This window comes from Paroedura picta, chromosome 4 (assembly GCF_049243985.1).
Source record: "Paroedura picta isolate Pp20150507F chromosome 4, Ppicta_v3.0, whole genome shotgun sequence".
NCBI classification, from domain to species: domain Eukaryota; kingdom Metazoa; phylum Chordata; class Lepidosauria; order Squamata; family Gekkonidae; genus Paroedura; species Paroedura picta.
The window spans coordinates 25,911,973-25,927,938 of NC_135372.1; the positions used below are offsets into that span (position 1 = coordinate 25,911,973).

General features: G+C 50.5%; 1 protein-coding gene across 1 annotated transcript in view; it reads right to left on the minus strand.

The window, feature by feature from the left end:
* Nucleotides 1-6,838: 6,838 nt before the first annotated feature.
* The window catches only part of SUGP1 (SURP and G-patch domain containing 1), a 30,428-nt gene continuing 21,300 nt past the window's right edge, over nt 6,839-15,966 (minus strand). Inside the window, exons 9-14 of the mRNA XM_077332031.1 lie at nt 14,375-14,481; nt 12,944-13,121; nt 11,786-11,892; nt 10,464-10,609; nt 9,241-9,370; nt 6,839-7,849 (exon numbers count right to left, since the gene is read on the minus strand). Coding sequence (XP_077188146.1) covers nt 7,823-7,849; nt 9,241-9,370; nt 10,464-10,609; nt 11,786-11,892; nt 12,944-13,121; nt 14,375-14,481 — 695 coding nt within the window. The 3' untranslated portion in view covers nt 6,839-7,822. The remainder of the gene's footprint in view (nt 7,850-9,240; nt 9,371-10,463; nt 10,610-11,785; nt 11,893-12,943; nt 13,122-14,374; nt 14,482-15,966) is intronic.

The window sequence follows — 15,966 nt, forward strand, 5'->3', positions numbered from 1 at the left end:
GGTGTCTGTTGTGGGGAGAGGAAAGGGAAAGCAATTGGAAGCCACTTGGAGACTCCTTTGAATAGAGAAAAGCGGCATATAAGAAACAATTCTTCTTCTACCGATGATGATCTAACCTGGAGGGGCCCATCTGACCTCTTGCTCCCTGACTTCAACCAAAGACCCAGCGGAAGAGCTCCGTCTTACAGGCCCTGCGGAACACAGAAAGCTCTTGCAGGGGAGGAAATATTTGGGGAGAAAAATATTCTAATTGTTCTTGCTTGACTTTCTGCACAAGCCTCGCTTAGCCCGGGGGCTTGCCAAATTTAAACCGCTGGAGCATAGAAAGAAATTGTAGAGAGTCGCTTTCCTGGATGGTCTTTTGATTCAACCTCCACCCCCACCCCCCATCAGAGCACTTACAATCAAATGTTTTCCACATGAGCACTCGATAAGGCTACCAACTTTGGGTGGGAATTTCCTGGAGACCTGGGGGTAAGGCCTGTGGAGGGTGGGGTTTCGGGAGGGCAGGGACCTCCACTTGTCGGCCACTGGCTCTTTGTCATCTGGAGAGGAGTTGTAATTTCAGATCTCCAGGTCAGCCTTTTTTCAACCTTTTAACCATGGAGGATCCCCTGGAATTTTTTTGGAGCGTTAAGGAACCCCAGAAGTGGTGTCATTCCCTTCAGAGAAATGGGCCTGGAAGTAGGATGTGGGAGCCAGCCAATCAATCGATGAATCAATCATTTCCTGTTGCCCTTGTGGAGAAAGAGACCAGGCCTGTAGAGCAGCAGAAGTGGGCTCCAGGAGTGTCCAGTGATACCAGCAGCCATCTGAACTTCCGGGAGAGGCTGTGTAAACCCCAGAGCTCCCTGGATGGCAATCCATGCCCGTGTGATAGCTGGAGATCCCCTGGAATTACAGATGGTATCCAGGGGTACTGAGATCTGTCCCCCTGGGGAAAAAATGGCTGCATTGGAATCGGACTTATGGCATTATGGACCACACATCATACCACACCCTTCCCAGGCTCCCCACCTCCAATCTCAAGGAATTCCCCAACTCAGAGCTAGCAACCAGGTCTCCATGCCCCGCCTGAAGGATGGCGATCTTGTTCTTCACACATGTGCAGAGCAATGCTTGGCCCTCAGTTTTCCACATACAAACGGCAGTGCTTGAACACATCCATCCTTCGCCAGCATATTGCAGGACGTTTCCCCACCCAGAACCACCACGGCAGGAAACTGCAGGACGTTGGTCCTGCCGTTCTTTCGCTTTACTTGGTGCAGATTGGCACCTTGAGGTATATTTATTAAGATTGGAGGTGGCAAGCCCAGAAGAACATAGAGACAATTCTTCAGTGGAAACTCTTTTAATTGGATGGTGAACCAGATAACAGCCTCGCCGTTTCCTAATCGATTCTCAGCTCTGGGGGGGTTCTTTCCATAGTTTCCGACAGGGAGTCAGCCGCCGAAGCTAATTGTCCAATGCTTTCCCGATGTACAAAAGCAAGCATTAAAAACAACCCCCTGTAGTTCAAGACCTTCTGAGCATGAAACTGAACGGAATCCCCTGGTCTCAGTGTATAGGTTGCAGGCTCCCTCAGTCGCTTCCAATGTGCAATTCCTACGTGGAACCCACGGTCACAGAGATGGGGGTGTGGGATGAGACATTCACCAAGTCCACCGAGGGCTACTTGGGATAGCCAAATGGAACTTCCTACCTCAAAGGCAGCCTACCTTTGAATAGCAAGGGCTGATGGGGGCAGTAAACAGGGCAGACTTGGGTCTCTTTGCTCTGGTTGTAGGCCTCCCACTGGGGGAACTGAGCAATATTCCCTCATTTCCCCCTCCTTACCAAGAGGAGCAATTCACATCATGAGCAGCGGACAGCGCAAGACTGTGTGCTCAGGTCTAGACTGTGGCTGAGCAGGGCCTCTGGGGTTAACGAGCAACCAGTCATGCGCACAGCTTGCAGGGGTAGTCAAACTGCGGATCTCCAGATGTCCATGGACTACAATTCCCATGGGCTGCTCGTTAACCCCATGGGAATTGTAGTCCATGGACATCTGGAGGGCTGCAGTTTGACTATCCCTCTCTTAGACCAGTGGTTCTCAACCTTCCTAATGCCGCGACCCTTTAATACAGTTCCTCATGTTGTGCTGACCCCCAACCATAAAACTACGCAAGTGTTCTTTCACAGAAATTAAACCGAAACTGACCAATGGTGTGAAGATCCATTGCTCTTGATTGTATATAAATTGTTTTTTTCCTGGGGTTTCTCAGTTCAGTCCTCTTGTCCCACCATGCCGATCTCGCCCTTTTCTGCTGCTCCAGACAGACAAATGCTCTGTCTCGATCTTCCCCGCAAGGCTGTTGTGTGGATGGCACGTCCCCCTTCCTGGCCAAGCTGCTTGCCCTGCCGTGACCCCTGTGAAAGGGTCGTTCAACCCCCAAATGGATCCTGACCCCCAGGTTGGGAACCACTGGAACAGAACACTCCACAACAGGGAACTGATCCTTCCCCATGTTTTTCTCCCTACAGTCCTCTGCAAATCAAAAACTTCAATGCACAGCCCGTGAATGCATTTGGAAAGAATGTGTTTACTTTTCAAGTCAAAGCTAGGACACCCTGTTCCACAGTCTTCCTCATGTCCAGTGGCTCCTGGAGACTCCTGAATAGCAGAACTAGGTATTTCAGACTTCCACGCAGGTCAGCCGGAAGGATGACAGAAGGGGTTGCCGGCTGTGAGAACCTGAAATTTGGGGTCACATTTTTACCCAGCCCCTCCTTTTTTGAGTTGGAGTACAACAGTCCACATGCCTGGCTTCGGCTGGCAAGACCTTTGGACAGAGATAAGGGACTGTTCATTGTGGGATGGAGGGGGGGGGGGTGAGAGGAGGCTTCCTCAAAAGCCAACTGTGCATAGAACAAACCACTCCCCCCCTCCCCCCACCCCCAGTTTGGCTATTGTGCTATACCCAAGAAGCCAGAATGCAGTTAAAAGCCAAGAGAGACAAGGGTGTTTCTGATGATGGTAGGGACAAGATGTCACTGCAGACAGGGTGTGAGGTGTGCCCAAGGCCTTCTCTTCTCAAAATAGATGAGTGGCCTTTGTTAACCTGCCTTGTGAAGCCTATTTTCTAGTATAGAAACCGCATCCCCGCAGTAAAAAGGTAAAGGTATCCCCTGTGCAAGCACCGAGTCATGTCTGACCCTTGGGGTGACGCCTTCTAGCGTTTTCATGGCAGACTCAATATGGGGTGGTTTGCCAGTGCCTTCCCCAGTCATTACCGTTTACCCCCCAGCAAGCTGGGTACTCATTTTACTGACCTCGGAAGGATGGAAGGCTGAGTCAACCTTGAGCCGGCTGCTGGGATTGAACTCCCAGCCTCATGGGCAAAGCTGTCAGACGGCTGCCTTACCACTCTGCGCCACAAGAGGCTCATTTCTCATTTCCCCGCAGTAAGAAACCTAGAATAGAGATCCCCAAACTGTGGGCCACAGACCACATGTGGTCCATAGACTAATTGGAGGTGGGCCCCGAAGTACGCCTCCCCCCCCCCCCCCCGGCCCTTTACAACACACTTCAGGTGTCCTTGTCTCCCATCACTCCCAGATGGGACTATCTCGTTGCAGAGAAACAAGCTCAGGGTTCCCATTGATTTGTCATTGTCATGAGTTAAAATTTCCATGAAAATAAAATGTTCCTTATGTTCATTGTTGTGGCGTGTCTGTATCTTATTTTGAAGGGATGTCTAAACATTACCATAACGATCAGAGAGCGTTAGGGCAGTGGTTGAGAGTAGAGGAGTAAACTACCCCCCCCCCCACCGGGCCTCAGTAAAAGGCGTTGAGTGGTCCCCGGTGAGTGGTCCCCAGCGTTGAGTGGTCCCTGGTGATAAAAAGGTTGGGGATCACTGACCTAGAGGACAATTATGATGCATTAAAAAGAACGTACTCTGACCTTAATGGCCCCATCTCAGAAGCTAAGCAGGGTCAGTCCTGGTTAGTTTTCGGATGGGAGACTGTCCCGGGGGGTCCCGGGTTGCTATGCAGAGGCAAGCAACAGCAAGCCACCTCTGAATGACTCTTGCCTGGAAGACCCTCCTGGGCCACCGTAAGCCAGTTGCAATTTTAGTGTGCTTTCCGCTGCCAGAGCCCATCGATCCGTCCGACCAGCAGCTGAAGAGTCTCACAGAGAATATGTGGCTATGGCAGGGGTAACCCCATAAAACTTTTTAAGGTACTGTTGGCTGGGGGGGGGTGAGAAAGGGGGATTTCCTACTATATTACAAACCACACTGGATGACTTCAGACCCATCAATCCATCACTCACTGACTCTCTTTTCCTGACTCAAAGATGTCAATACAGCACAGGAAATAAGGACAGCCTAAAAACGACACAAATGGAAACTGGATTTTCCTTGTGGCTTCATGATATTGTGAATGTCTGTTTTCCTGAACAACCCATGCCCTTGAGGCATTCTCTGTTTGGATACTGTCGAGACGGTTGCCCACATTCTATTATTTTGCCCGCTTTATGTCAGAGAGAGGCATTTGTGGATCATGCCCCTCCTGACGCATTTTATCCCTCTAGAAGATTCTTTTGAAAACATGCTGAGGGTCTAATACGGAGGCACCTTCTGGATGACAAGCACAGCAAGAATTTCATCATGCTGCGATTGGCAGACCCAAAACTCTTTTGATAACTATGCGATTTCATAATTATTTTAATAGTTAATCTTATTTTGTCTCCTTATTGTCATTGACCATGTATTTTCAACTTATACCATATCGTTTTTATAACCCCTTATGCTTGGTGATATTTTACTTGTTTCCTCGCTGGTCAATGGACCGTAAATAAAATTGACTGACGGATTAGGAATGTCTGTCTTAAGGCTTTTTACAATTTCTGGTTATACGTATGGGCTTCTAATCTGGCGAGCCAGGTTTGATTCCCCACTCCTCCTCCACGTGCAGCCAGCTGGGTGACCTTGACACAGCACTGTTAATTAATTTTTGTAAATGAAAAAGTATTTTTTAAATCTGTTAAACATTCGTCAAGAGATATGCCCACAAATGGTTATGCTGACTTCTCCTCCCCTCCCCAAATGCCATGATGGGCCTGGAGGGGATGGGGAGGGGCCCCAGATGTGTACACAGCTGGGCTTCCCAACTGTATTCTGCACCATCCTGCCACTTCTGGGATTTCTCAAAGCCCGAAGCATATTTCAGGGGCTTCTCAACCCTAAAAACGTTGAGAAGGGCTGGGTTAGATCCAGCCGTTTTTTTCCACTGGGGAAAGGGGGAAGTCAACTGAAGATTTTAAAATAATTACCGGAACCGAGACAGCCAGTGTGGCGTAAATGTTTAGTGTCAGACTACGAGCAAGGAGACCCGTGTTTAAATCCTCCCTCTGTGGGGGAAGCTGGCTGGGTGCCCACACGCTCAGACTAAGCTGCCTCACAGGGTTGTTGTGAGGATAAAACGGAGGCAGGGAGAATAATGTAACCCATTCTGGGTCCCTAGAGGGGAGAAAGGCTTTCCACATAAATGAAGTAAATAAAATTATATGCAGTTTGGAGGACAGCTTATTGTTGAGGTAAAGGTCTAAAGCAGGGGTAGTCAACTTGTGGTCCTCCAGATGTTCATGGACTACAATTCCCATGAGCCCCTGCTAGCAAACGCTGGCAGGGTCTCATGGGAATTGTAGTCCATGGACATTTGGAGGACCACAGGTTGACTACCCCTGGTCTAAAGGATCCCCCACCCCCATTTACATGCACTGCACTTCTGCTTTCTTAGCTTTAATAGAATTATATGGAGCCTTGAAGAAGTCAGTGTTAAGTTTCACAGCGGCCAGAAACCTGAAAATCTCATACCGGGATCCAAATCTTTGAAAGCTGAAAGTCTGATGTTTCCAAGCTGGCTCTCAGATTCAAAGAAAATGTCAAGATCTGCAAATAAAACATCCACGGCCCTGACATCAGATACACACAAAAGTAGTGGCTTTGCCTCTGCTTCGCACATTAAAAGGTCCCATTTTCAAAGCGGTACCTCCTAGTATTGGGAAAGGTGATGTCTAGAAAACAACAAGGAGGTGGGGAACTCCCCCTAACTGGTGGTCTTCAAGCAGCGGCTGGAGAGATCCTTCTCCTGGTTGCTTGAGGCTGACTCTGCATTGAGCAGGGGGTGGGACTGGATGGCCTGCATGGCCCCTTCCCACTCTAGGGTGCCATTATCAGCATCAGGAATGGGGGCAAGCAGGCCCGTAGCCAAAAATGTCTTGTTGTGGGGAGCAATTTCTGTTTGGTAAGGGGGCAGTGGAAGCACCAATCTTGCCCAAAGAGGTTGGAAAGGGGAGGGGAAGGGAGGGGAGACTGGCTGGCCGAGAGGCTTTCAAGGCAGCAAAACTTTCTAGCCCAGAGCACTGCACAGGGGAGACTCCTCTGCAGGAGAGCAGCATTGTCCAGCCAGCCAATAGAGAGGAATCCTGCCCACATGAAAGGAGATGTGGGTCTAGGCTCCTCTCACAGCAAGAGGAAAGCCGATTGATGGAGCTGGGCAAGTTTGGGGTGGGGCACTGCCCGTAAGCCCCCCCCCCCCCCGCCGGCTACCTGAAGGCAAAGAGCCAATTCAGTTTTGTTTGCTTGAAGGACCGTGACTTGCTTGGGCAAGCAGCTGGATGTCTTTGGTTACCCCTGGAGAAGGGATTCCGTGGACTGCGGAAGACTTCTTTGGCCAGGAGAGGAGCCATCAGTCAGAAGAGACAAGCCCAGCCTGCCCTGAGGCCGCAACGTCACAGGCGCTTCTCGGGGCCAGCCCTCGCACCAAACACACATACAACCCCATGCCGTGGACTCCGTTCTGCAGCTTTATTCATTTGTCAAGAGCCAAAAGCATCAATTCTACAGCTCTGCAAGATTAAACAAAGAAAAACAACTGACCTGAAAATGAAATAGTTGCTTCATACTTTGGGGGAACGGAGGGGGGCAGGGCACAAACCAAAGACCTGCTGCCGAGAGGTGGTGGGGAGGGGGGGGGGTTGAGAGGACGTTCCAGGGGTCTCTGGTAATGTTGGGGAAAGAAACTACCCTCACACTGAACCCAGTTCCTTGGGAGTAAAACAGGACAGCAGGGCTCAGCTAAAGGATCCTTGGCGTTTATGACTGCCAAGCAGAATTTTATTTCTCCTTTCCCAAAAAGGACAACCAGACTCATCCAGATCAACAGTCCCTTGGGCACTTCCCTTCCCCTAAAGGATCTCTTTTCGGGCTAAGCACAGCAAAGGAGTCTGTAAGATTCTGGTACTACCGCTTCCCCATTCAAGATCCCCCTGCCAACCCAAGCCCTGTGTCACGCTGGGGCACCTTTCCTATGGAGCACAGAGCAGAGAAACAAGACCCTGTTAATACACAGGCTCCTGGGATCTGCAGTGAGACACCTTTACAAAGAAGCAGAAGAATACATATCACTTGGCCCACCTTAACATCCACGCTCGAGACCTGGAAACATCTGGGGCGGGGAGGATCAGCCCTTTCCACTTTCTCTGGATTGTTCTGAAGCCAGGCTGAGGGTTTTGACCGTACCCCCTTCCTCTACTTCAAGCACCTCAGGTCCTCAAAAAAACCCCTTGCATTCCCACCACACCCCCTCCCTAAAAACAAGTCCGACGTTCTTGGCTGGGAGGCAAGACGAGGCTCGGGCTATATATTAAAACAGAACCTTTTTCAACAAGAAAGAAAAGGGGTGCGGGGGGAGGAGGAGACTATGGACTTCTGTTAACATCTCACAGTACAAACAGACCACTGCTTGGAGGAGGAAAACAGGCAACACCGAGTCAATAGTAAGGGCGTCTGGGGTTGTTCTGCAGGAACAAAAAGAGAAGGACGTTAGAAGTCAGACCGTTACAGGAGGACGGTAAAGATTTTAGCAGTCCTTGGTTTCTTTAGTTTGTACTTTAATTTCTAGATCACCTCTCCCTATGAGTGAGCTTGGAGCAGCTTACAATACATTAAACATATGGAAACCATAACACATAAAGGTAAAGGTAAAGGTAAAGGTATCCCCTGTGCAAGCACTGAGTCATGTCTGACCCTTGGGGTGACGCCCTCTAGTGTTTTCGTGGCAGACTCAATACAGGGTGGTTTGCCAGTGCCTTCCCCAGTCATTACCGTTTACCCCCCAGCAAACTGGGTACTCATTTGACTGACCTCGGAAGGATGGAAGGCTGAGTCAACCTTGAGCCGGCTGCTGGGATTGAACTCCCAGCCTCATGGTCAGAGCTTTCAGACTGCATGTCTGCTGCCTTACCACTCTGCGCCACAAGAGAGCACATAAGACACCACAAAATTAACGTATATAGGCCGAGGCACTCAATTTTACCGCAAAATCTGGGAAAACTTATTGACTCGCATATAAGCCGAGGGTGGGAAATGCTCCATTATCACAGACTCTCCCATCTAACCTTCCCCCAACCAATACAGAAAGGTCACAGTGATCCATACAATGGTCACCTCTAGACTGGACCTCTGTAACTTGCTCTGCGCAGGCCTGCCTTTGGCCTTGATCCGGAAACAACAGCTGGTCCAAAACACAGCAGCCAGGGTCCTCACAGCAACACCATGGAGGGCCCACATCTGGCCCATTCTCCAGCAACTACAGTAGTTGCCAGTTGAATTCCAGATCAGGCTAAAGGTTCTGGTAATTACCTTTAAGGCCATACGTGGTCAAGGCCCAGTGAACCTGAGGGACCTCCTCCTTGCCTATGCCCCTCAAAGAGCTTTACGCTCTGCCGCCACCAACCAGCTAATGATCCCTGACCCTAAAGAAGCCCGCCTGGCCTCGACCAGGGCCAGAGCCTTCTCAATTCTGGCCCCCACATGGTGGAGTGAGCTCCCAGAGATCAGGGCCCTGACGGAGCTAAAACAGCTCTGCAGGGCCTGCAAAAGGGCGCTCTTCCACCAGGCATTTGGCTGAGACCGAGCGACCAGCAACATCTCCAGGGCCCCTGCTGCCTCCCTCCTAAAAACCCACCCATGTGTTCTGCTCTGGACCTGTTTGTATTGTTATAGTTTGCACCTATGTTACACTTTAATGTTCATATATTATTTATGTTGTATGAAGATCGTTATGAAAACTAAGTTCGATTAATTGTTTCTACGTTTTACGTGAACCGCCCTGAGCCTCAGGGGAGGGTGGTATACAAATATAAATAAATAAATGTCGGTTGCCGAAACGGAGAATGCCCGTCCCTACCAGGGGGTTGGGCCGGAACCTGTAGGCCAGCATCATCCTCTTGCGGAACGCTTCATACTCATCGTCTTCTTTGGTCAGGTCAGCGGGACGATCGATGCCGAACCCAGCCCCATCCACTGCTGTCACGCCCCTGTTTTAAGACAGAACCAGACTGAGCGTTACCCCGCTAAATCAGTGGTTCCCAAACTTATTCAGGCTGCCGCCCCTTGGCTGCCAGGTCACACGTACGGACAGACACCTCTTTCCTGGTGTTCGGTGTATACAAATTCAAAACACACAATATTGCCTACACTTCCTTTTTGGGTTGTTACGAAGTGGCCATATTTTAGCCTGGGAAAAATATATAAGCTCTTTGTAAAAGTCATTTGTCAAAGCCACTTTGGATCCACACTGGGGAGAAAGACAGATGGGGAAAGAAAGGCAGAGGCAAGCAGTGGGAAACCCTGTGGCCAGGAGCAAGCAGGAGGCTTTTCCAGTCTCCTGGATGGAGACTTTTGGGTAAGGGTTGCCAGCCCTGGGTGAAGAAATTCCTGGAGATCTGGGGTGAAGCGTGGGAAGGACGGAGTCTGAGGAGGGGAAGGGGCTCAGTAGGAATACGGTCCCCTCCAGGCCACCTGCTGAAGCTGCCATTGTCTTTAGGAAGCTAAGCAGGATTGGTCCTGGTCAGCAATGGGATGGGAGGCCACCAAGAAAGACGATGGTCACTACTACTCAGAGGTGGGAAAAGGCAAGCCACCTTGTAATGCCTCCTGCTAGGGAAATGCAGCTGCAGCAGGAAGAGTCAGACTGCTGCCCCCCTACTGCCTCCAAATTCCTCACCAGAACCCTGGATCCTTCCTTTGCCTCCAGTGGGGGCCTACTACCAACTGTGGGAACCCCTACTCTAAATAAATAAACATTTTACTTGTATACCACCCCATCCCTATTTGTACACCAAATCTATAAACTGCCCAGAGCCGTAGGGAAGCAAGATATGAAAATCAAAACCAATAAATGACATTTTAAAACAATACTAAGCAATTAAAACAATAAGTGGCTTCTCTGCCTGTCCGGCAGGGGCAAACGGAGTGAAGATGGGCCAAATGGCACAGAGGCAAGGAGGGAGGGCGTGCTTGCAGGCTGTTTGGCCACCAGAAGGCTGCGGATGCAATCTCCGTGGCTGTCCGCAGAGAGGATTTGGGCAGCAGGGGGCGCATAACGAAACCACAGAACGAGATTCGCACTTGTTGACGGGGTTCTTGATGCCTTGGCCGTCAGACCCGAGACCGTCTCCTTCCTTCCAGCCCATTTTCATCAGCATCTGGTAGCCGATGTTCTCCACTGTCAGCTTGAATTCCTTGTATTCCGAGTAGTCTGGCTCGCGACCCTCCTGTGGAGGAAAAAGGGGGCAAAGGGAGAGAAGGTGTTTAGGATCCACTGGATACAAATGCCCAGACCTCGACAGCTCAAGCTAGACCAGTCTCATCAGATCTTGGCAGCTAAGCCAGGCCAGCCTTAGTTAGTGCTTGGATGGGAGACCACCAAGAATTGCTGGGCCATGGCAAACCACCTCTGTCCCTCTCTTTGCTTTGGAAACTCTACGGGCCCACCCTAAGTCATCTGCCATCGGACAGCACTTTCCACCACCAGATAGGACAGGCCAAGCTGAAGATTTGAAGAAGTGGTGGGTTCTCCTTCTTGGGAAGGAACTTAGGCAGATGGTGAGTGGGTGGGAAGAAGGGAATGTGTCAGTGCTTGGCTCTAATGGCTCTTTCTTGCATGCCCAGGGAAATGCCAATCGTTGCTTTGGGGTCAGGAGGCAAATTTCCTCCAGACCAGGCTGGCCAGGGATTCTTTTTTTTTTTGGAGGGGGGGATCATCTGGACATGGAATTGGGGTCTCTGTAGGTGGGCAGGTGGTTGTGAATTTCTTACATTGGGCAAGGGGGTTAGACTTGATGGCCCTCGAGGGCTCAAACAGGAATGGGTAAGGGGCTGCTGACACCCACCACAACCAACAGGCGGCAGGGTCTAATTTGCCTCTTTCTTTCCAATGCTCAGAACGACATGAGGAGATGAAGAGATCCTACCATCTGCTGATGTGTTATTGCGCTGGGATTTAATTTGCGGCCTTTCCCTCAACGGTACGGGCTAGAAAGCCTGCAATCAAGAAACTGGCTGCATAGCTCAGGGCAATGTACACCAGCCCTTCCCCCTTAGAATCAGGCTCAGCAGCAGAGGATCTGCTTAGCATGCAGAAGGTCCCCTATTCAAATCCCGGCATCTTCACTTCAGGATCAGGTAGTGGGTGATGTAAAAGACTTGACCCTGGAATGCTAGAGAGCAGCTTCCGGACTGACAATACCGACTTGGGTGGGGACGGAGGGTTTGATTCACGACAGGGTGGCTTCATGTGATCTGCTTGACCCCTCGCTGCCCTGTCTCTCAGAAGCTCTTCCACCATACAGGTTTTAAACTCCACCAAAACAAAGCTTGGGGATGCGCAAATAAAGCTTGGGGAGCGGCCTGACACAGCGTGAGGCTGAGCTAAAGCAGCCGCATTTTACCTTCAGCGCTTTGAAGGTCTCCATGAACTTCTCCAGCTCATCTGGTGGCAGGAAGTCTCCGATGAAGTGCTTCCCTCGACCCATCTGTGTCAGCTGCTCTGCCCACTCTGGGGACAATGGAAGGAAGAAGCTGGTTTTTATTACCCTGCTTTTCATTACCCAAAGGAGTCCTACAGCGGCTTACAAACTTCCTCTCCCCAGGTAGGTGAGGTTGAGAGAACCCTAAGAGAACTGCTCTGTGAGAACAGCTCTAAGAGAACTGGGACTGGTTTAAGGTCGCCCACCCGGTTCTCCAGATTAGAGTCCACCGTTCTTTAACTACTACACCATGCTGGTGCTCAAAGGGATTCAACCTGGTCTTTTCAGGCTGCATTGACCCAATTGATTAAAAACTATGACTGGGGAAGGCACTGGCAAACCACCCTGTATTGAGTCTGCCATGAAAACGCTAGAGGGCGTCACCCCAAGGGTCAGACATGACTCGGTGCTTGCACAGGGGATACTTTTACCTTTAAAGATCACTAAATGGGAATGTATGTACATTAATCAGCTTGCGTGAAAGTTATACGGTGGGCCTGCGATTAAGAAAAAGGAACAGACAGAACTATGTCCTGATACAAATATTTGTGCAGCTGCTGGTGGTGATCACAGACTAAGAAGAGGTATTCCCTCTTCCTCTCCATCCCAGGAGGAAAGGCCTTCTTGTAATGCAGCCCCAGCACCCCACAAATATTTCAGGAGGACACTTTCCCCTCTCTCTAGTGCTACAATTAGCCAATGCTCATATTTGTTTTCCAGAGCCAACATGACGGGGTGTCTGGCTCAAAGCAGGACCACACCCATTTCTGAGCCAATAAACCAGGGGCAGTCAAACTGCGGCCCTCCAGATGTCCATGGACCACAATTCCCAGAAGCCCCTGCCAGCAAATGCTGGCAGGGGCTTCTGGGAATTGTAGTCCATGGACATCTGGAGGGCCGCAGTTTGACTACCGCTGCGATAAACCTCACTGAGGGCAGCCCTGGTTGCTTCCGGGAATCCAGAGAACTCAAACCTTGGCCAGACCTGGTTTGAAACGAGGGATCTATTAGCAGAACCAGCAAGAGCTCGTCCGAGGAAGATGGCGGCAGCTTCTCCCCGCCCCAGCCCCTCCCACGCACCGCGTGTCTTGTCCATCTCCATTCGCCGCAACTGGTGCTCCCACGTGCCAAGCTCTGAGTCCACTTCCTCGTCGCTGTCGTAGCCGTGCTGGTGATCCTTAACTGTCTTCTCCCACATGATCTGCATCTCCTGCATGGCCCGCTTGTGCTTCATGATCATGTCATACATCTGCTGCATCTGTGGGAGAGGAAGGAGGCAGCTAAGCAGACTCCAGAGACCCACAAAAAGGAGAAGGCCCAGCTGTTCAACCAGCCCCTTGCTGATACAGATGGCCAAACGGTAGCTCTCCAGGTCTCTGTGGACTACAATTCCCATGAGCCCCTGCCAGTGTTGGCAGGGGCTCATGGGAATTGCCGTCCACTGACATCTGGAGAGCCATCGTTTGGTCACCCCCACTAAGTGATGGTGAGCCTTGTCCTTCAATTGGCTTTTCCTGGAAACAGCACATCTCCCTCTTGCCCTAGGCATTCCACCTGGGTGGCTGGGTTAGACACCCCGCAGCAATTTAAAGACTAACAAAAATGTATTCCAGCTTAGATTTTCATGAATCACAGCTCACTTCACCAGATGAATGCAGTAGATGACTTTTAATAGGGAGAAGTGTAAAATGCTATGATGTTGCATCAGTATAAGATGGGAGATACCCAGCAATAGTCATACACATGAAAGGGACTTAGTTCTGGTAGACAGTAAGTTGGATGTGATCCAACAGTGTGATATGGCAGCTAAGAAGGCTAATGCAATACTAGGCTGCATTGATAGGAACGTAGAGCCTAGAGGGAGGGAAGTTAGAATCCCACCCTATTTCAGACTGGTTAGAGCAAAGGCTTCAAATGACGGGAAAGGAGGTTCCCATTAAATATTAGGAATCTTTTTCTGATGGGGAGGGCTGTCTACAGATGGACTCTGCTGCCTCAGAGTCTCCTTCCTTCACTGGACATTTTTCAGAGGTGATTGGATGGGTGGCAGCTCCTATTTAAACCAGGGTTTGTGAACACGGATGTTGCAACAAGTCCCACCTCAGGATAAAAATCAAACCAGAATATTCCCTACCAAAGACACTTCAAGCTCCAGCAGTCTGGCACTAGGCAAAGCTCTAGTTTGCTGGGGCCAACTGTACTTAGACCTCTCAGCTAAGCGGGACTAGAGCAAACTGGCCAAGATGGGGAGTCATGTTAACCGCCTGAAGCAGCAGAAAAAAACCCAGGTTCCAGGATCACCTTAAAGGCTAACAAAATTGCTGCAGGGTTTGGGCTTTCATGAGTCATTGCTCACTACTTCAGAAAAGAGCTGGAATCCAGCAGGGCCTTAAAAACTAACTAAATCCATGGCGGGGGAGGAGCTGCAGCTCTTTTCTCCTGCTGCAAACAAAAACCCAGTTCATCATAAGGTCTGCTTGAGAATCTCCCCAGCAACGGGCGCCATCTTACCTCCTGCTGTTCCTTCAGCTGTTTCTTCTGCGCATCGGAGAGCTCTGTTACGCCTACAAGGCCGACCGGCTTCCCCTTCTCGTAGCCAAGTCCCTTGAGGTCCTGGACTGAAAGAGGCTGGGTGTTAAAAGGTGTCAAACCTTCTTCCAAGCTGTAGGGTCATCTCCCCTCATCTTCAGCGATTTATGTATTAGGCTCCTATCGGTAACTGATCAGCTCTCTATAGCACATCAATGTACCTCTCCAAGAGGATTTTTTATTGGAGTGGGGAGGGATGTCTTACAAATGTTATTTTATTTTATGTCATAAATCGCATATGGTACTTGGACTGCAAAATCCAGAAAACCAAAGCAGCGTTCCAACTCACACAACCATGACTTAAGGCACCAAGAACGTAAGAAGCCCTGTTTGATCAGGCCAATAGTCCATCTAGTCCAACATCCTCTAGATCAGTGGTCCCCAACCACCGGGCCGTGGCCCGGAGCTGGGCTGCGAAGGCCCTGGCACTGGGCCGCGGCTCCCTCTCCCCGCCCCCCCCCCCGCAGTAAGAAACATCCCAGGCCGCAAGCTTGCGGCCCAGCAAGCTTCTTACTGTGGGGGGGGGGGGGGAGAGGGAAGCAGGGCCTGTCAATCGCCCTCCCTGCTGCCACCGGTCCCCAGCCTGAAAAAGGTTGGGGACCACTACTCTAGATCAGGGGTAGTCAAACTGCGTTTGCTGGCAGGGGCTCATGGGAATTGTAGACCATGATCATCTGGAGGGCCGCAGTTTGACTACCCCTGCTCTAGATGGTCAACAACAGGGCATAAAGGCTGAGACCAGTTACAGCCTCCACTTCGGGACTGTTTAATCTGCGCTTTCCTCCTGTGCAGATGATCCGAGATCTCTGATGTTTACCTCATCTGTCCACTAATGTTACCACAAGCTTGCTTCTGGGGGAGGGGGGACTTGAAAAGGCAGCCAGTCACGTAATCTGGTGCTTTGGGGGGGGGGGGAGTTAACAGTGGGAGGGCAATTTTAAGATCTCCTAGTTCCCCAGGCTTGGAAACCATTTCCAAAGTGAGCAGCTGGTGCCGCCCCAAAGCCTCTGAACCAGTACCCTACTATGCCACCCAATATTCTGCTTAACTGCACACCTCGCAGGTAGCCAAAACCCACTGCCTCCCTCCCAAATTACGATGGCTGCATGTTCTTCAAGGTTTCATCTTCCTGAAAGCAGAGCATCCAAAACCACAATTCTCAGAGGAGACCATTCTGGAAGACGCCAGTTGGGCGCTTGCTTTTTTACCCAATGGTGGCGGCGGCTGCATGGCTGGCTGTCTTTTCATGTCTTCCCCCCCTCCCTCCAGAAAAGGCTGAAGTTGTATGTGAGGAAGGATAGGGAAGGGATTTCGCGTCATCTGCAGAGGCAAAGAATGCAGCCTGAAAAAGACCCCGGGCAGAAGCTGCAACATTGCAATGTACAACAGAGCCAGCTGCGGGGAGGGAAGGGTGACATGACTGAGAGGGGATTTGATAACCATCTTCAAGTATTTAAAAGGCTGCCATACTGAGGATGGAGCAGAGTTCTTCTCTCTTGCTCCGGAGGGACGGA